Genomic DNA, 19,565 nt, shown 5'->3' with positions numbered 1-19,565 from the left:
GTAGTTCAGTTTTACTTTGAAGTATTTAGTCCATGATCATAGACGTATGGTCATGAGATGGTCTTATTTATTCAAGATCGCTTGAGTATAATTTCAATAGGTTGTGATTTTAATAATGCATATCGCCGATGTGCAGAATTTGAAATAAACCCCGAATGCATAAAATTCAGTGAAACCCGGATCGTAATACTTAAGGGGCGCCAAGACAACGCTGTCTGAATACCTTGACCCTGATTTATTATCACATAATTAAATATGAATTTTGTGTAGAGCAAAGCAGACGACGACCAACTGTACAAATAGGTCAACAAAATATGATACTTTAAATTACAATATTGTCCTGACCAAAAATACCAGATCAGTTTTCCATATTTAAACAAAATGTCAGTTTCTGAATCTACAGATTCAGTCATGAACGAAAGTTAGTGGAGACTAATAATTCATTTATTTCATCTTTGCTTCTAATATCACTAGCTTTTTATATTTTGCTTACAGCACCCCGTCACAAAGATGTGATGGCGTTGAAGTACCCAGACGTTCCAAGAATGGAGTTCTCTGCTAATTTGCACGGAGTCGAGGTCTCGCTTTTTTACAAAATTTTTCATTCCTTTGACCTTTTCCGATGTTTATTTTATTTTGAGAATAAGATAAAACTTTCGCCCTCAGACTGCAGTATTTTTCAATGCATTATTTCAGGTGAACAATCCTTACGAATATCTCGAGGACTCAAACAAAGAAGAAACCCGTACATTTGTAAACGAGCAGAACGCTCTGTTTGACTCATTCTTCTCAAAATCTGAACCTCGCTATTTGATCCAAGATAAGCTGGAAGCGACATGGAATTGTCCAACCATTTGGGTTCCAATGAAGAAAGGGTCACGCTTGTTTTACTGGGAAAATTGTCTTCAAAATCACAAGTTTGCATAATTGCATCTTATTTATGAAGTGTAGAACGTTACAATTTGTATCATTGTATCTTTAATTTCTTCGTAGCACTCTTCACGTGAACGAGTCCACTGACGGGAGTGGAGTAGTTAGAAAAATTCTAGACCCAAACTTGTGGGATAAGGATGGACGATTTTCAGTGGGTGCGTTTGCCATTAGCCAAGATGGGAAGCTGGTTGCCTACTCCATTTCAGAAAATGGTAGCGATTGGGAGACAATCAAAATACGAGAGGTGGATTGCGGACACGATTTGGAAGACATTGTCCGCTTTACCAAACTAACAAATCTTCGATGGACCAGCGACTCGAAGGGGTTCTTTTACCAGGTTAACGATGACGATTAAAATGACGAATTTGGAACTCTAATAGCATTATTTATTCATTTGTATTTATAGCGATTTCCAAAGCATAAAAGCGGTTATGGTCAGGCAAATGGGACGGAGACTGGCCGAAATCTGAATGCCAAATTGTACTACCATGTCGTGGACACTTTGCAGGATGATGACATCCTTGTTGCTGAATTTCCTAGCAATCCTACTTGGACAATGTACTTTTGACCAACTACGTGACAATAGTACAAAATTGGGGGATATTGAGAATATTTATGTGCATTCACAAATTGAAAACTAACTTCAGGTTTACTGAACTATCTGATGATGGGGACTACCTGTTTGTTCATGCGTCTGATGTTATTGGAGAAAAATATTTGTTTTATGCCAGTCTGAAGGGCGGAATAACCGGAAAACTGCAATTGACTCGAGTGTTCTCTCAACCAGGCAATCATTGGGTACGTTTGTATGTGATAAATAATTGGTGAAGAGCTTCATGCAATGCACACTCGTACTTGAATAATGAAGTGATTTTCGCCCATGCTGAAATATTAGTATCTCGCAAACGATGACACGGTTGTTTATTTGATGACGACGGTTGGAGCGAAAAACTTTCACCACTTAATTCGAGTGGACTTGGCAAATCATGGGAAAGGAAAATATGACGTGATCATGATGGACCAAGGAAAAAAAGTTCTTTGGGCAATTGTAGTCAACGAGTAATGGGAGATAATTTTTTTGCTTCGCTTTTTTACAAAAAAATCAACCTTTTCGAATTTTTAGGAACAAGTTGGTAATTTGCTACGTGAAAGATGTCCTTTCTCGGATTGAAATCCGCGATTTGAGGACTGGAAACGTCATCGATCAGTTGGCAATTGAGCCTGGAACTGCGTCTGATAAGTATGGACGAAGATCCGACAAAGAATTTTACTTCAAGCTTGAATCCTATGTTAATCCGGGCACCATCTACAAAGTTGAATTTGGCATTACGGAAATAAAGCTCCAGGTGCGAACTGTCATATGTTTTAATTGTAAAATGGCACATACTTCTTATTTTTTACTAAAGTTAATTTACATTAAGGTCTACAAAACTACGGACTTCAAAACATTGGATTTGGATACTTTTAAAATGTCGATGTTCAGCTACTCAAGCAATGATGGGACAAATATTCCTATGTTCCTTGTGCACAAGAAGGTCGTATTTAAATTTCTAAATTTAAATATTTGACCATTTTCCAATTGAAATATTGTGGATTGTTTAACTTTCTTTTAACGGGAACAGAACATGCCACGTGATTCGAATCGACCCTGCTTGCTGACAGCGTACGGAGGTTGGGCTTGTCGCTTCTTCTCGGAAGACATTGTGATATAAATTTAATAATTCTGATTTCGAATTCACGACGACAGGTTACGGATACAGTAGATTGCCAGCCTTCAACATCCCATATTTGTTCTTTGCACAACACTTTGGCGTTGTTGCAATAGCAAACATTCGAGGGGGAGGGTGAGTGCTCAGCAGCAGACATACACATTCCCAACCTAAAAACTAAACGCAAGCTGCGACTCAATCAGTTTACCAACCAATCGCTTTGCTTGTTTAGTGAGTACGGAAAAAATTGGCATGATGAGGGACGGCTCTTAAATAAGAAAACTGGATTTGAAGACTTTATTGCTGGGGCGAAGTTTTTACTGAACAATGGCTACACAAGGCCCCACAAGCTTGCAATCACCGGAGCTTCAAATGGAGGGTAACTTGTTTAACTTATAAAATTTCGGTATAAATAAATTACTAAATAAGCCATGTCTGGATAAAAATTCTAGACTGCTAATTGGTGCAGTGGTCAATCAGCGCCCAGATCTTTTTGGAGCGGCGATTCCTCAAGTTGGGTAAGATCTTTGCACTATTTAACCTTACATCCTGATTGCTCAATATGGAAGAGATTGTTGATGTTACAGAATAATGGATATGTTGAGATACCACAAATTCACTGTTGGTCATCTCTGGATTGGTGAATTTGGCTCTCCTGACGACTCTAAATATTTTCACTACCTGCGGCAATACTCACCATTACACAACATCAAAGCACCGGAAGACGAAGGCCAGCAATACCCATCCATTTTAGTTACCACAAGTGATCACGATGATCGCGTGGTATGCTCCCACTCGCTTAAATACATCGCTGAATTACAATACATGGCCGCCAAAAACAACCCTGGACAGGTAATTAGGTCACTCAGGCATATATTTGTATAGCTGTTAGTCGAGGATTAGTCTCCATAAATTTGATTAATTTTCCAACCCAGAAAAACCCCTTCCTCCTGAAGGTGTATCAGAACACTGGACATGTTTCTGGAAAACCCACCCAAGCCAAGGTATTTATAAGCCAATAATCATAATTCCTATAATTCCTCGTGCATGTATAAATTCACACAAGTATGCACATTTCTGTTTGTTAATTAATTCTAGGTTGAAGAATGGACGGACATATTTGCATTTCTCACTCACACTCTTGGCTATAATTTTAACACTAACCCCTAATTCTGTCTCGCTAACTTGTCCAAAAATTATTAGTTATTAACTAATAAACAAAATTCTTGTAGAAAAAAATCAAGCAGTTTGCATAGGTTCCCGTGTTATTTTGTAATATTAGATTTCAATATTCTACCAATCTAGACGTTAATATGCGAATACACATACCAAGATGACATGATTTTGCGGAAACTACAGTCCTTGTAGACTCAAGAGACCTTCCTCTTGTATGTCTCCTCCTGAGTCTTGTCGAACAAAAGTTTGGCATTAGGTCTCGGCTCGTTGGTCGTGGAGTTTTCTGGCATTTGAATGAGCAAAACACAATACATACATACATACATCACAACTATGTATATTCTACTCTGAGGAGTGTAGGACATGATGTAAAAAGGGTCAAATATCACACTTTAAAGGTTAGTTATTGCACTTTAAAGGTAATGCGTATTAATAAGATTCCATCTCTTCTAGATAGCTTCACCTTTTGTAACAGCACACACAAGTCAGATACGTGTTCAATCAATTTATGTACTAACAATGAATCAAAGAAATTCCCCCATCTTATCGTTGAATCTTCTTTATTGCGGGTCGTCTCTATCCGCCACGACTTGTTAGTGGAGCCTATTAAATTGGAAATGCATAATATGGCATAATGCAGCAGAAGCTTATCTCCCAGCCCTTTATTCATTCATTCATCGATGTACGTAGTGGGATGGTGTGTGCAAGGATGGTTTGGATGAGAAGAAGAAGAGAGAGTTGTGAACCCATACGAATTCACTCTGCAATATTGGAGGACTCAAGATTCAAATCAGGTAAAGCAGGAGAGAGAGAACCCTCAACTCCCGTTTTCCATCGGACTATACTTTCTCCCGTCCCGTATTATTGACGGCTCCTCCAGTTTTCCCTATTTCATACCACCAAAGATCCAATATCATATTTCTCTCCCTGCTGCCGAACTCACAAGTGGGTAAAGGAGTCAAAACCAAAAATTATTATAGCAGATGCGGTAGTTGGTGGGTAGTATGTATGTACATGCACATATCTGGAGTGGTTGGTCCATTGCACATTATCGCTTGGGGATTAATATTTTACATCGTGTGGTAGAGTCGGTTCATACACAGAGCCGACACAAGCCCCAACATCCGGCTTGAATAGAAACGAACGATTTTGGAAATGATGTATTGGATCGTGTAATTGATTTCTGGACCCATTCGCCACACGAAGCATTTCATCCTGGACGGAAATGGCAAAAAGTAAAAGTAAACGTGTCCAACCCAAATGAGATTTTTGTACTTTCTTCTCTAATCCGAGCTAAAGATATATACATGGACGTATGTATGTATGTACGTACGTATGGAGGAAGGTGGAATTATAGGTAGCGCACTTATCGAATTTTCTCGAACGTAGGAAATAAGACGGAAATAATTTTTCAATTAGATGATCGAGGACGACGACGACGATGAATCAGCCAAGCCAATCACAATTTCAGTCAGACTGCACATCTAAGTGCCTACGAGTCAAACCCCACAAAACAATGTCATTCGCATTCGCTCTCATGATTGTTCCAATTTGACATTCCTCCTGTTGCGGGTGTTATTACGGATTCGTCATGTTGACTTATTTATTGACCGGAGTCATCAATTATTCACTTCGTCACAAACTCAAGTTAAACTTTGGTGAAAACACGGTGCAATTATCTGAGAAGGTTTGATTGCAGCCTCACGCACATTCATTATAGAGAAGAATGATATTACTCTAAATATTTAATTTTATATTGTCCGTCGCTCGTTCTCTGCTGCCATTTATGCTATGCTAAATAAAAATCATTTTGAAGCGATGCTCTGCATACATGTGCCCACCTTGCAATTTAAAACCAAACACATATATGGATTAAATTGAGTACATTTCAAACTTATTTTTGGAACAATGAGTTTAAAAGCAAAGTTTTAAGTATATTTAAAAGGCTGTCATAATCATATTTCTATAATTTACTTGTAATTTTCACTAATTAAGCCTGTTCCAGACGTCATGTCATTATTCTAATCAATTCTGGTCACCTTATTGCATATGCATAAACTTAGAATATTTGACCTCGTTTTACATAGTTATTTATAAGCCAAATGCACAGTTTATTTAAAAAAACTTCAGATTTTTACCATATTTCAGGTTACCCTAATGAATCAATATAAATGGGTAGAAATTTTCGACAAAATTGAAAACTGTAATAAGATCAGATAAATCCAAAGAAAGTTATCAAGATAACGCACACGACGGTTCCGTAAGCTCGGCTAATACAAATAACTCGGTTAATGTAGGAAGATATTTCACACAAAATACAAAACTATGAAAGATGAAATTTATTTGCACATTACACACAGGACACGAGGACAGAATATTGAACAATTAGTTCTGGGCAACTGTTTTTTTAGTTCCTCGATTAGTATGCATAGCGAATAATATGTACACACGTGAGATAATTTGTTATCACAAAGGGAGTATCCCCTTACGCCTGACCATCACATAAATTGGGTGGGCTAATTGACATAATTACGCATTCATGCATACACATACGTCGCTTATGCATAAATGCATACGTGTAAACCCAGCAATGTTTTTGTGCCATAATGATTGTACGTTGTTGCATGGACACCGCAACTTGTACTCAACTGACCGCAGATCAAGTGACAAGGAAACTGTTCCATACATAGCTACATATTTGTGGTATGTGGGGTTTGCAGATAAATAGAACCCAGAAATCATTTAGCTCCCTGGAGATCCTGTAATGGCATCCCACGGACGGATATATGTAGGCGAGTTGGCTGAGGTTTATGAATTTTTTATCAAACAGAGAAACGCTGCCTGACTACTGATCACAAATGGCAAAGCAGAGCAGGGCCGGGCAGAGGGTGAGAAAAAGAAGAAGAAAAACAATTCATACAAGTCAAATGTACTTCAGGTGAATTTTAAACGGTCTGAACCCTTAAACTGTGTGATGTGGTATCATGTTTGCATAAAATATGTAAAAATTCCCTCGAGAGATTCCGAAATAATCCCATGCTTTTTTTCACACATAGATTTGGGACCCTCATTTAGATCCTCAAACTTTGTAACGAGGAGGCAAGTCATGTCTTCAAAACGAAGGATGGGGTCGACATTCCCATGTTTATCTTGTACAAAAAGGTGGTGATTTATTACATTTACATGAAAGTTTTACCTCCTCTGCCAACCCGTGCCACTTTAACAAAGTTTTCACATGATAAATGTACCAAAACCTGGACGCTATGAAATCCAACGAGATCCCCTCCAAGGCTGCTACTGCTTGCTCATGGTGAAATGGTGTTGAATTGTGTGAAGGACTTTCCCTATTTGGGTTTAGGGATGTTCTTCTGGATAAAATGTGGGATTCGAGGATTGCAACTTTCACCGCTTTCCTATCCATATGGGAACTCCTGTTGTCCGTCCTCGTCGTCGCCTCTAACTCGCTCTTACATATACATAATCTGTAAGGTTTTACATATTATTAGAATTTTCAGTATGGTAGAAACAAAGGATTGTAAAACGCAATGGTGGGATACCGACCGACCGACTGAAGAGAAATTGGGCTAAGCCCGTTAATGTTGAACCGGTTCAAAAGATTATTTTTTAAAAATTTTTGGGATGTTACTAATTTAGTAAATATGGTTATAAATATAGTAAAAAAACATTCATCAATTTTACTTGTATAACTTTATTGTAAAAAAAAATTCATTGTCCACGCTATAAAATGTACGACATTATTATAACTTGAATAAACTATTAATAAACAATCGGTTAGTATAATTGAGATTGTCGTGTCGTCTTTATATATCAGTATCGAAGGTGATCTCGAGAATCATCAACGGTCACAAAATACTCTTCAGGGGGATAGCCAAATTCTTCCACCAATCGATCAAAATTCTTGAATGACTTGTAATGTCGCTTTTCGTACGGGTTGTTTGGGTCGTATCGGATTAACAGATCTTTTTTACAGATGGTGTATGGGAGTGTGGTCACTTGGTCGAGAGTAGCCCAAAGGGGTGGGCTGGACCGCTCCAGATCTTCATCTTCAACGAATTCAAACATTGGGACCCCATCGACGGCATATTTATGTGCTTTCTTAATCAGATCAGATGGTGGTTTTGCGGTTTCCGTTATTATGTAGCGCTCGACTCCATGGATTTTGTTGAATTTATGTCCGTATGCCTGGATTTAAAGAATTAATATTTATTTAGACCGGTCTAACAAAGTTGAGAACAGTTTAATTAATAAATGATATTTACCTTCAGGAATCCTTCCCCAATTTCCTTTGTATTTGTTGAGTTGCATAGAATAACCTTCTTTTCAATGCAATATTCTGGATCATTACTACCAATGGTTTTGTCGAAAATGCTTCGGTTTTGTTCTTTCGGAGAAAAGTTGCCAGTTCTCATTGAAAAATTCCCCTGATTTCCATTATATATCCCAATATAATCTTGTAACTGATTGTCCTCTTGAACCGGTTCAATTGATTTAATAGTTTCCCACAAATCAGCACCCATCTTATCCGGATGAATTAGAGATGCCACGTATATGATGTCCATAGGTGGTCTAGCTACGTAACATGTTCTGTTACTGTTTTTAATTACGTCATAAAGAGGGTGTTCTGGGTCTCCATAGGCGGCATTTCCATCCGATCTGGTCTGTGATACATTCAATCTCATTTGCGCAGCGTAGTAAGACGACAACACATTCCTTTTTCCATCTGACTTGAGGACCCAGTAACCTTTTACTGGCGAACCTAAAAAAACAATAATTGAACCGGTTCAATAAAAAAGTATTAACTTACTCATAACTTGTAGATAAAATTATACTTCCTTACGTGGAATACGGATATCAAAATAAATCTCCTGATGCTCCCGATCTTGCTGCCTCCAATTTGCTACAACTTCGAGCTCCTCACGTCGTGGGTCTAGGGCTTCTCGACCTGCTGATGGATTCTTTTCTACCTCCTTCAACCAATCTATCAACTCCTCACGGCGTTCCAATTCCCGGAGATTCCATGAAAGCTGAAATGTAAACAAATTTGTTGAACCGGTTCAAATGATTATTATTTGCATTGATTTATACTGGACAAAGTACAGAATAAAACAATAACTAATTTACCCTTCCGTATCGGCGGAGATGGAAATTTGCTGGGAGGTCCAAGTCGACTTCGTCTGCCTCATCCTTCGAATCAGACTCAATTACTCGCAATCTCCGTCCCCTTCTGTTGACCCTCAGTACATCTTCATCAGACGACTCCATCTCTTCCGGCATGAGCCCACTATCATCACTATTATTTTTAAAAAATAATTAAATCTTTGATGTATAAACGTACAAAGAAACTTGACCGGTCAAGATTGCATGGTTTAATTAATTGTTTAGAGGGAGGAGAAGGGGGTGGTTTACTTACATGTCGATAGATACCGATGAACTCTCGTCAGTCTGCATCGTAATCCGTAAATCGAAACTGCTTCAAGAAGGAAAACTTGATTTTTCTATAATTTTTTTTGGGAGCACTTTTCAAATCGACTAAACCCTTCAGGTGTCAAACTCAGAATGGCTGAACGATTTTCGTTTGCCGATGCTCAAATGCCCTCATTTCGTATCAAGTTTCAACTTGTTTGTTTGGCATCAGGCATCAGGCGTCGTGGTTTGGTCGAATCCCCGACCAATCCAAGAAGCTTGCTTGGCATCACTCAATCCAAGCAGCGAGCAAGCGAGACATGATGAGTTTTCATGTCTCAACTTTTCATACGGAACGAAATATCATTGAGTTTGAGACCGCACATTTTCAAATGCATTCAGCTTCTCTATTTTCTGACTGGCGTTAAAATAATTTTTTTCTGTCTCTCACTAACTTTAAAAATAAAATTAAACGCTCTATTCAATATTGCACCGGTGCAAGATGTCAGTGCCTCGTAATCCACCAGTATGTTCCAAGTGCTTCAAAGTTAACCGTAAGAATATCTTTTCATACCTTTTTATTTTACATCACATATTTAAGTTTTTGTATTTCCAGATACGAAGTATAACTGCCCAGAAGGTCGAGAATTAATTAATCTCGACCCCCAGTACACAGTTCGATGTAAGTGTACATAAAATTTGCACCGGTGCAATAATTAATTCCCTTATTTAATAATATATTAATCATTCAGCATCTACCGAAATGTGTTACAACTGCGCAGAGGACGGTCATAAGCGGGAGAACTGTCCACTTCCCCCAAACCCCCCAGAATTCCAAAGTGCTCTGAGAAGGAAGGGAGTCGAGGCTAAGCGTCGTGCTGGGGTCATTCCTGGGTTTAAGAAAGATGGATTGGAGGAGCAGAAGAGGTTGCAGCGCCAACAATGGCAGAAGGAAGGGCGCAACATTCCAGTAAGTTAAAAGAAAACAAATAGCAGGGAATTGTATGCAAAAATTGGATTTTGAACCGGTTCAAAATTTATGTTTGTTTAGCTACTTTTGATTGAAAAAGAGTTGGATGATGTCATGATCTGGCTGGAGGAATTCAAACGTAAGACGATGTCATTAAGGGCCCTACGCATTCTCCAGTCGGAACAGGATGATGACGACGCTGTGGTGATTTCTCGACAGACGGAAGTAAAGGCTGCCGAGGCTGAACTTCGCTTTTTTCTCCCCCGGATCAAAGAAATTATGAATATTGCGAAAGGGGTGAGAAATGTGTGCTTAGTATTGCTATTCTAATCCATTCATTATATATTAATATTTACAATTTTTAGCGACGTTGCGACTTGAACTACTTGGAGGTGTCATTTCTGGAGTCTTACGTTGGGTCAATTGAAGAAATAAGGACGGAATTGGTCAACTTTATTATGCCAGAAGCACGTTCTCTTGCTAATAATTAAATATTTTATTTCTATCATCTTTTTTTGTACCGGTCCAGCTCAGACAATTTGTTACAAGCATATAATTTGAAATATATATATTATACCAACGTATAATAATAGACAACTATTAGAATTCTTCTTGCGTATATTTTGCACATAAGTTCCCACTATATGGGCTTTCCCACTACATTCCGCACTTCTTTCACTTTCATGACACCCCTTCCTTGGACACCCCTTCCTTGGACACCCCTTCCTTGGACACCCCTTCCTTGGCCCATTTGAACCTTCACCTCTTCTTCCCTCGATCCTCCCTGAAACAGCATCTCCTCTTCTTTTTCTACATGTTTTCCTGAGTTGGACTCACGACTTGGAATCCATAAATTTCCCAAACAAGAATTTAAAACTGGTGATTGTCCACGGACACGCGGCTTAGCGACTGCTCGAGAGCCAAAGGTTACAAGTATGAAAGTTTATTCCTTTACCACCACATATTTATCTATGCAAGTACATACATGATATCAGCAACAATAGTGTGCATTCTTCAGACATGTGTTGGACGGACATAATTTTCAAATCGGTTCGGCCCATAGTCTTTCTTTCCGTGGTCGACGTGTAAATTTTATTGCCCATGAATACATACACACAATGGTAGTTACCTTCCACGTATTCAGTATCGAATGTATGTATTTATGTAACTTAGCTGGACATGGATGAAGCAGTAACAATAACAATGAGCCACAAATATACCCCCCAGAGTAACATATACATGCGTTTGTATGTGTGTCTGCATAATAAAGTTGTATATTAAATCGGTCAATTTCGCTAAGTGAATTGACAGCTCCCCAAAATGGGCAATTAGGACGGTCGAGAGACGCTTGTTGTTTCTGGCCAGTTAATCTTTTTGGATTTGTGAATGCTGTACTTAGTGTAATGGAAATACATGCATCCACTAAATACATACATCCATTCGATGTGTCTTCTTATGAAAATAAATGTCCTGGCTCTCCTCTGTCTGCTGGTGAGGTTTGTGTGTGCGGAGGGAATGGCTATGTGTGTACACTCGTCGAGTGATAGTCGAGATGGATGAACGCGGAGCGATTGGAATGAGTTGAAGCACTTTCACTTCACTCAAAGGTCTAAATTGGCATCTCTGCCACCAAACCAAGAGTATCCACACTGCCGCCTTCCTTCCTCCTTCCTTCCTTCCTCCTCCCTCATCTCATCATACAATGATGCAGCCGAGAGAGAGAGGATTTGGGCATGATAATGTGGAGCTGTAAATTTGAAGCGTGTTTCCCCAATAGCAATAAAAAATCCTTGGCAGTTCGAGGTGTAACGAAGTGTAAAATATCTGTAGAAGTTCTCTCTCTCTCTCCTCCGCAGTGATCACACGTTTCCGGACCCCTGCTACTCTGCCACCACCATGAACTCTATTTATGACGTTTATAAAGGCAAACATTAGAACTCAACTTTTTATAAGTGCTACACACGCTTTCTTTCTTTAAATAAATTCTCAAAAAATTATTTTCCTAAAAAAATGAAAATACTTAATAGCAATATTTCGTAACACATAGCCCCACATACACAGACTCATCAATTTGTTTTACGCGTTTGGAAAGTTGGTTACCCTTAATCGTCCGGCGAATGAGCATCTACCGGTGGCGGACTAATGTTTCCTTTTAGCCGAAAAAGATGTTGTGTGTGATGATGCTTTATGAGGATGCTTGGCTCGTATGCCTTTGCTTTCTTTGGACGAAGAGAATGATTATGAGGGTGAGAATCATATGAAGATGGATGAAGGAGACGGGTCGGTCGTATATTAGGCGAGGAAAGAAAGTATGTGGTGGATGGTGATGAGGAGCCCAGAGAGGAAAGTTCAGTTATGTCAGTTTTATTGAGTCAGTGGTAACGTAGAGAGTAGTTGTGGGAAGGAACGGGTAACATAATACATACGTTCGAGTGGTATCCATACGTGGGTGCTGGTGGTGGTGGTGTGGTGGGTATACTGATAATCACATTTCCCTATTGTTTCACTCTGATTACATGGCGTAGTTTGAATGAGAACATTAGCGCAACAAGGCTCTTTTATTAAAGTTAGACAAACGGTTATTTATGTAGCATGGTTTAAATCATCTATGTCAACACAAAGTGTTTCATATGCTTTCTCTTTCGCATTCTGCAACAACAACAACTGCTTCAACTCAACCACGAAACCTAACCTCCTCGCACTTCCCATGGTGTTCCACACAACCACTCTCTCCCTGTTGCGGCAGAGTGTGTGTAACAGCAGCAGCAGGACGATGATGAGAAGGCGGAGGAGGCAGCATGTCAGAGAAAGGTGGTTTTCCCCAGGATGTGAGGACTGTTGAGTTGAAATTAATAATTTGTGTTGCAATGCGATAAAGTGTAAAGTGTCAAAGTAAATTATAAAGTAAGTAAATCCACATGAGAAATGTGAATCCAAGTGCCAACCCGAACCAGAAACAGGACTCTTGTGCCCCATTCTTAGGCAATTCCATGCAAAGTGAAACAGCGAAGATGAGATGCGATGATGATGGTTATGTTTCCTCCAAACTGGGTCGCTTCTCCTACGATATCCTGCATATACGTCTGTTATTGGCTTCGCTGCTGTATTGGAGAAGATGCTTTTGTTCCAACATGCCACTTGGTTCTTCGTCATCTTCTTTCTTTGTCTGGTGGTGTGGTCTGGTCTGAGGGTAGTGGTGCGATTTGGGACGGTGGGGGATTTACTTGTGCCGAGTGGTGGTGGTGGTGGGGTTGGTTGTGTATCCATATCCATACATATGCGGTGGTTATGAGAAGACTGATAATAGTTCTAGTTGTTAGTAGAGGTTTTTTGGGTGGACTACTTTTCACATACTTTCCGAGTCATATTGACATAAAACCGGCCGTTACGACGATATATGTATGTGTAGCTCTAACTCTGCGTGCTCTTGGTTTGGTGGTAGTGGATTGACTTGACTCCGTTGGCTGGGTGGGGATGTCACAATTTCATAGCGAATGTGTGGCATTTGATATTGACAGATGCATTATAAATTTCACAGATATTTTCCAACTAGAGAGATTCAGTCAAGAAGGCAAGCGACTCCGGGGTGGTGACATTATAGAATATGGGTTCAGTTGACGGATCCATTTCGAAGCCTCCCACTTGGCTCGTAAGATTTTCAACATCATCATCAAATCGATTCTCCACACTTAGTTTGAATTGCATGAGGACAAGGAGGTAAGTCGTGATATTGGTGGCAGCCTATCCGTCGTGAGTGGGTATAAATAAATACAAGCATTTCAGTCAGACATGAGTCCAAATATGGTGATGCGGGGTAAAGAAAAGAAATTAATTTATCAATTTCACAAGGTTCATTGATTACCCATAAACCATCTCCATTCCTCCTCTCTCCACCAGCGGAGAGAGCGAGGAGGGAGAAAGACGATGAGAATTGTGTGCAGTCTCAGAAAGAAATATATAAACGAGGAGGGGAAGTTGTATAATAACTTACAGAGGCTAAAAACGTAGTCGAAATTGTAGTTATCTTGACAGCGCTCATTTTAGTTGGAAATGCGGAAATCTTGGAAAGGAAAGCCGTCACTTGGATCTGACTAAGTTGGTCTAGCTCGGTGAGGGGAATCGCGTTAAGAACAGGTCCCGGTGAAGCGGCCTGCAAATATGGACCAACAATGAAATCAGAGGACGAGAAAGATGAGATATGTATGATGACACAAACTTAATACTTTCGTCAGAATCAATACCACACAACATGTGTAGTTGTGGGATCAAAACCCAAATAACACGACATTTCAAGTCTACATACATACATAAATACTACTCATTCACATCTAACAAATATGTAAGTTCACACATTCACACGTACTTCCGTATTTACTTGGATATGACTTACCGCATTTGTAACAAGTTGGCCAGAAATGAGGATGAGGAGTATAAAGATTGCTGCACAGTAGAGTTGCATTCCCCAGGCTCCGGTTAGCTCCTTGCCTTGTGGTGAGGATGTATCGTGGATAATGCAGGCATAAGCCCCCACGGTGACGGTGAAACAGCAAGTGCAGAGTGTCAGCAATACCTTTTTTGAAGGAAGGACACAATACAAATATCGATGAATAATCGAAAATAAATCCGATGGGAAAATTCTCGTCTCGCGTGCTCCACAGAACTAACACGACATGCATTCTCCGAAAGAGGAGAAGTAGATACCCTGACTGACAAATTTCGCATATGCGGATTGAAAAATATCTTCAGAACACTACGATCACGCATGAGAGCTCCGCAAGGACGACCACAAATATATCGTACATTCATCCATGAACTCATGAATGTCTTCATAAATCTTGCAAAGGAGATTGTGCTTGCTGTGGTGGTGGGATACATGTGCATACGCAGAGTAATAATAACTATCGTATTGACTAGAATCGTCGAAGCAAAGGAAAAATCATGGACATGGTATAAAAATGTGGAGGGGTGTATGATACATAAATATCTATGGGCTGTTGTTGTGTGTACTAATGTAATTCTAGGCCGATAACAACACCCTTTCAGTTTGTCACCATAAAATTGTACAATAAAAATAAGAGTATGATGAATCTATACCTGGAATCCGAAGAAATCTTCGAAATAAGTCACAGTCTGGCAGAGTTGTTCGTGTAGTATCCTCAGGGCATCAATTTTGCTCGACAACTTTGGAGAATTTTGCTTGGTCACAACAGTCTTGAGCATTTCCGAAATTTTTAAAAAGTGCGAGCGAATGAGGAGACAGATGAAAAGGAACAATGTGCTCATGCTATAATAAATAAGCAATAAAAGTGATTGAAATTAGAAAATGATTTTTAATTCAATCACTTAATTAATTGATTTATGTTTTGTTTCAATGCGTATTAAAATATTACAGTAAATGTCAAATTACATGTATGGAATGATTAATGTCAAGCTAATGACAAACGTCCCAATCAAGAGGGCTGTACAGGACTGGTAGAGTAAGACACGATGGGACGTCAAGTACATGAAAATGAAGAAGAAGACACCCTCCATCATAATTATCAAGGCTGTGATGTACGAGCCCAGTTTGATTTGTTTCAAGTCGTCCGCAGAGTCGCATATTGCATGAAACACTTCATTCAGTGACGACCACCCCTAGAGAAACATAAACACAAACCCATTACCCATTGAATCATTTCTTAATCGACTCCAAAATCAGATTTGCTCATCTTCATCTCTCTCAAATGATGAACTCTATAAAATAATAATGCAATAAAAGGAGACCTGACTCTCCCATTTCCCTTCCGTACTCTTTCGAACGGCGTATATACGCATTTCCAGCGCGTGTCAGGCAAAGTAGGCAATAAAATAAATGAACAGAACCATGCTTTTCTACTCACCCTGGAGAACTTTCCTTGATAGAGTCGTCCCACGGTTAGGAGGATTGTCGTCTCCAAAACCATTGCAACAGTCTGGAGACTGAACGCGTACAGGTCGGTTCCGCTGAAGACGATACTCATTCGATCACGGATTTCAGAATGTGCGATGGGTGAAATGAGAAGGAAGAAGAAGATGAAGGATGTGTTGAGGAATGTCGAGAGAGACTTCCAGTTAAATGTGAGCTCACACGACCCGGTTTTCTCACCCGCAGAATTCTTCTCGTGGTCCAGATTCAATGGAATGACGCCCAACAGTTGGGACAGTTTTAATATGGGCTTAATTGTGTCGCAGAGGCATCTTCGTCCCATGATACATTTGCTCAAAGTGATCAGAAACGTACGGACTCTCCCACGTGGACGATGACGAGCGTCTGCTGTTTCCTCGCCTTATTCTTCTTCTTCCTCGTCGGTTGTGGATTCTTCCTCTTCGCCGTCCGACTTGGTCTTGTCCTCGAAGCAAAGAATTGTTTCACTCTCTTCCAGATCCTCCTCGTACTCACAATAGTTCACGTCTACGTGATTTCTGGGGGAGAAATGGCGGTGATTGTGATGCTGCTGGCTGTGATTGCCACTATTGCAACTATTACCACCAGCACTTGTACACAAAGGAGGTAGCTCCCCTGGTAGATTCTGCAGGTTTTGGCAGTTTTTACTGGCGATTTTATCGGAAAAAGTTATTGCAGAGCCCATAAGTATGTGTAAGTACAGGCTATTTCTCACAGGTTCCCTTTTCAATTTGGTACATAAGAAATTTTTCTTCCTTTCCTCAGTGTACGGGATGGATGATAGGAAAACTGGGGAAATCTTACACGGGAGGCGGAGGAGAACCTTTTGTCTTTGTCTTGTTCGATCTGATTACAATCTGGATCTGAGAAGGCAGCCAGGATTGCATGCCGTTTTTGTCCTCGTGATTGTGAAAGTAACATTACTTTCACCCTGACATGGTACCACCACCACCACCAGCAAACAAAGAAGAGCAGCAGTAGCAGCAATGTCGACTATTGCACGCCATCGGCCCAACTGGCCAAACACGACTCGTTTCACTCTCTCTACTTGCAAACACACCACCACCGTTCCCGTCCTGCCTCCAGGAACGACCACTTTCACAGTGTGCTCCAAGCACTGGAGACTTTCTCCACCATGACGAGAGAGCGGATGGAAGTTCCCTCAGCAGCAGCTTCCGATCGATTTCATCCGCTATCCCCCCAACACAACGTAAATACGTACGTAGAATGTACGCACTGCTAAACTACACACAAACCATCCAACCGACTCTCTAATCAGTTCAGCCTCCACTTCCACCGGCACCCACGACCACCAAAATCAGGCACTTGTTTAAAAGCTATAGCATCACATACAGTACAGCAGCAGAAGCTAACTAGCTAAATCCGTATTCTTCATCGTCAACTTTCACCAGTGGTGGTTGTGAAGCATGCAAGTCGTACTGACTGTAGGCCCTTGTTTCATAAGTTTGGCAAGCAATTCTGAATATGATATGTTGTTGAAGCAGCATTAGCAAGTAAGTACGACGCTGTCGTCTCCAAAACCTTTTCATATGGAAAATCGGGAGCTGTGGTAGTGGTTTTCGTAGTGGTTTAAGGACCGAGTTGGGTTTCCTCTCGGAATCTCGAAATCTTGACTGTAATGAAACATGAAATTAAAGCTAAATACAAAATCATGCCTTGAAATTGGAATCACTTCTTTGTTTCCTGCTGCTTTCAAGGCGTGTAATTGATTACATTGTTCGCTCGGACACTGGAACTCTGTGAATGAAGAGAACCACGTCTTGTGCTGCATAACGCCGTCATCATCATGGCGAAAACCAACTTCTCCGTGGGTTATCTGCTGAGTAGTTCGCTTTTCTCCAAACTATGTTAACTGCATTATATGCGCGGAATTGGATCTTGGTTGAGTGGATTGAATTAAAGCAGTTAATGTCATTCGTGTCTAAACGTCTATCTATCCATGTATTAAAATACTTTCTTTGGACAATGAGTAGCCATGCAGTACGCCTACGTGCGTAGGCATCCTCCTTTTCCGTCCTACGTATAAATTGCGTTGACTCAAATGTAAATTTAACAGATAACAATGTAAATTATCCCATCACGACCATCAGCACCACAATTATATGCCATTTTATATAAATGTGCGTGCAGCATCTGAATAAATAGGTAGCGAGAAGGAATGCGGATGAAGCAGAAAGAAGAAATCTCCGAAAAGCTGAAATCCAATTAACAGCACTCGCAATTTCCTAACTGACTGATCGCAAATGAGAATCAAATATCTGATTAAGTGGATTATTCCTTACCACAGTCACAAAGAGGAACGACCAACACAAAGTGATTTCACATTATTATTCCTCGCTTTCGTAAGTGAAAGTAAATGGGAGTCAGTAAAACAAACTCGCGTTGGACTCTTTGTTGGTTATACAACTTTTACATACGTACTTATTAACTGGGGTGGTGACTGGTATGCTGCCGCGTTGATTCATAGGGTAGGAAAACGACTTCCGACATAAGCACCGACAATAAGTTTGTTGATTGTTTGTGTACTACATTTGCAGTGTTTTGCATACTTTCGTCTTCCAAAACTCACTTCTACAACGCAGTAGAAAGGAACAGGAAAGGAACAAGAAAGTTGGGAAAATAAGCAAAAGTAAAGAAAGGGAAATATCAGGGGAATATTTGAATTAATTTATTTACAAAGTTTTCTTCCAGCTTAAGTATTTCATATTCTATTTCATTAAACGGCTCACCGGGCGTGTTATTTGCGGCTGGGGTGTACTCATTTACCAGCTTTGAAACCCATTTCACCATTCATTCACCAAACTCAGACTCTCAGCCTCCCATCTTTCCTCTCCGTTTATTATGACTTTTAATGCCAACTTGGAATACATCTTAAAAGAAAACGAGCCCACTTGTGATGTTGTTTCGCTGGAGTCGGATTGATCAATCTTTCTCTTCTGGCTGGATTTTGGATTCTTCGCACTTCACGATGAAATTGGATGACAAGGAGGCTGCTGCTTTGAAATAGGAAACTTTCTTCCCCTTCAAATTCGAATTTTATTTATTTTATGGACATTTTTTGCTAATATTTTCCATTTTTACTCGCCTTAATTTACTAATAGCCTACACAAGAATAAACCGTTGGGACGTTAATATAATCTAATAAACAAATAGAATTTTTATTTCCTGTAGTTTTATTTGTGTAAACGCGTGTTTATTTTTTGCCAGAAAGTTATGTGGAGAATGAATAATGGAGCTATAAAATGTGCACGGCTTTTCATGGGGCCCGACTCTCTAACCATAGAGTAGAAATGCTTAATGTCGGAAATGAGTTTTCCAAAGTTATGAGCCTCTGTTATGCGCGTAATGAAGATCTGAGAATCGAACACACTCAGCAATTTCCTCAGCAAATTTTTTGGCAATAATAATG

The 19,565-nt window shown here is 39.9% G+C and overlaps 4 protein-coding genes across 4 annotated transcripts; 2 read left to right on the top strand and 2 right to left on the bottom strand.

Annotated features, from left to right (window-relative positions):
• Positions 1–559: 559 nt before the first annotated feature.
• LOC110846861 (prolyl endopeptidase) lies at positions 560–3,835 on the top strand. The gene is made up of 14 exons (XM_035850001.1): positions 560–917; positions 994–1,270; positions 1,340–1,491; positions 1,581–1,731; positions 1,829–1,992; positions 2,057–2,279; positions 2,355–2,468; positions 2,556–2,604; positions 2,681–2,777; positions 2,875–3,021; positions 3,095–3,160; positions 3,230–3,494; positions 3,578–3,646; positions 3,741–3,835. Exons 1-14 carry the CDS (start codon positions 865–867, stop codon positions 3,810–3,812), a joined length of 1,899 nt encoding a protein of 632 aa, XP_035705894.1. The 5' UTR covers positions 560–864; the 3' UTR covers positions 3,813–3,835.
• Positions 3,836–7,646: 3,811 nt separating this feature from the next.
• LOC118434823 lies at positions 7,647–9,287 on the bottom strand. The gene is made up of 5 exons (XM_035849155.1): positions 9,250–9,287; positions 8,961–9,129; positions 8,677–8,863; positions 8,099–8,595; positions 7,647–8,021 (listed from the first exon to the last, which is right to left on the bottom strand). Exons 1-5 carry the CDS (start codon positions 9,285–9,287, stop codon positions 7,647–7,649), a joined length of 1,266 nt encoding a protein of 421 aa, XP_035705048.1.
• A 335-nt stretch (positions 9,288–9,622) lies between these two features.
• On the top strand, positions 9,623–10,818 carry LOC110847434. Its single transcript, XM_022094373.2, has 5 exons — positions 9,623–9,796; positions 9,859–9,924; positions 9,995–10,212; positions 10,294–10,509; positions 10,578–10,818. The coding sequence occupies exons 1-5, from the start codon at positions 9,745–9,747 to the stop codon at positions 10,701–10,703; spliced, it is 678 nt and encodes a 225-aa protein (XP_021950065.1). The 5' UTR covers positions 9,623–9,744; the 3' UTR covers positions 10,704–10,818.
• A 1,742-nt stretch (positions 10,819–12,560) lies between these two features.
• Positions 12,561–17,197, bottom strand: LOC110847219. Its single transcript, XM_022094112.2, has 6 exons — positions 16,092–17,197; positions 15,620–15,846; positions 15,307–15,496; positions 14,603–14,782; positions 14,204–14,362; positions 12,561–13,953 (listed from the first exon to the last, which is right to left on the bottom strand). Exons 1-6 carry the CDS (start codon positions 16,437–16,439, stop codon positions 13,762–13,764), a joined length of 1,296 nt encoding a protein of 431 aa, XP_021949804.1. The 5' UTR covers positions 16,440–17,197; the 3' UTR covers positions 12,561–13,761.
• Between the last annotated feature and the right edge of the window lie 2,368 nt (positions 17,198–19,565).

The sequence above is a fragment of the Folsomia candida genome, unplaced genomic scaffold (assembly GCF_002217175.1).
Source record: "Folsomia candida strain VU population unplaced genomic scaffold, ASM221717v1 Fcan01_Sc003, whole genome shotgun sequence".
Taxonomy (NCBI): Eukaryota; Metazoa; Arthropoda; class Collembola; order Entomobryomorpha; family Isotomidae; genus Folsomia; species Folsomia candida.
The sequence above is the reverse complement of the archived record's forward strand: the minus strand, read 5'-3'. Positions and strand labels throughout refer to the sequence as shown.

Bases quoted from the DNA above. Each gene is read 5' to 3' on its own strand.
- LOC118434823 (XM_035849155.1), bottom strand. From the start codon at position 9,287: ATGCAGACTGACGAGAGTTCATCGGTATCTATCGACAT. The intron at 9,130-9,249 runs GTAAGTAAACCA...TAAAAATAATAG, and splicing joins TCATCGGTATCTATCGACAT to TGATGATAGTGGGCTCATGC. The intron at 8,596-8,676 runs GTAAGGAAGTAT...TTGTTTTTTTAG, and splicing joins TTTTGATATCCGTATTCCAC to GTTCGCCAGTAAAAGGTTAC.
- LOC110846861 (XM_035850001.1), top strand. From the start codon at position 865: ATGAAGAAAGGGTCACGCTTGTTTTACTGGGAAAATTGTCTTCAAAAT. The intron at 1,732-1,828 runs GTACGTTTGTAT...CTGAAATATTAG, and splicing joins CTCAACCAGGCAATCATTGG to TATCTCGCAAACGATGACAC. The intron at 3,161-3,229 runs GTAAGATCTTTG...TTGATGTTACAG, and splicing joins GCGGCGATTCCTCAAGTTGG to AATAATGGATATGTTGAGAT.
- LOC110847434 (XM_022094373.2), top strand. From the start codon at position 9,745: ATGTCAGTGCCTCGTAATCCACCAGTATGTTCCAAGTGCTTCAAAGTT. The intron at 9,797-9,858 runs GTAAGAATATCT...TTGTATTTCCAG, and splicing joins CAAGTGCTTCAAAGTTAACC to ATACGAAGTATAACTGCCCA. The intron at 10,213-10,293 runs GTAAGTTAAAAG...ATGTTTGTTTAG, and splicing joins AGGAAGGGCGCAACATTCCA to CTACTTTTGATTGAAAAAGA.
- LOC110847219 (XM_022094112.2), bottom strand. From the start codon at position 16,439: ATGGGACGAAGATGCCTCTGCGACACAATTAAGCCCATATTAAAACTG. The intron at 15,847-16,091 runs GTGAGTAGAAAA...ATGTTTCTCTAG, and splicing joins ATCAAGGAAAGTTCTCCAGG to GGGTGGTCGTCACTGAATGA. The intron at 15,497-15,619 runs GTAATTTGACAT...TATTTATTATAG, and splicing joins ACATTAATCATTCCATACAT to CATGAGCACATTGTTCCTTT.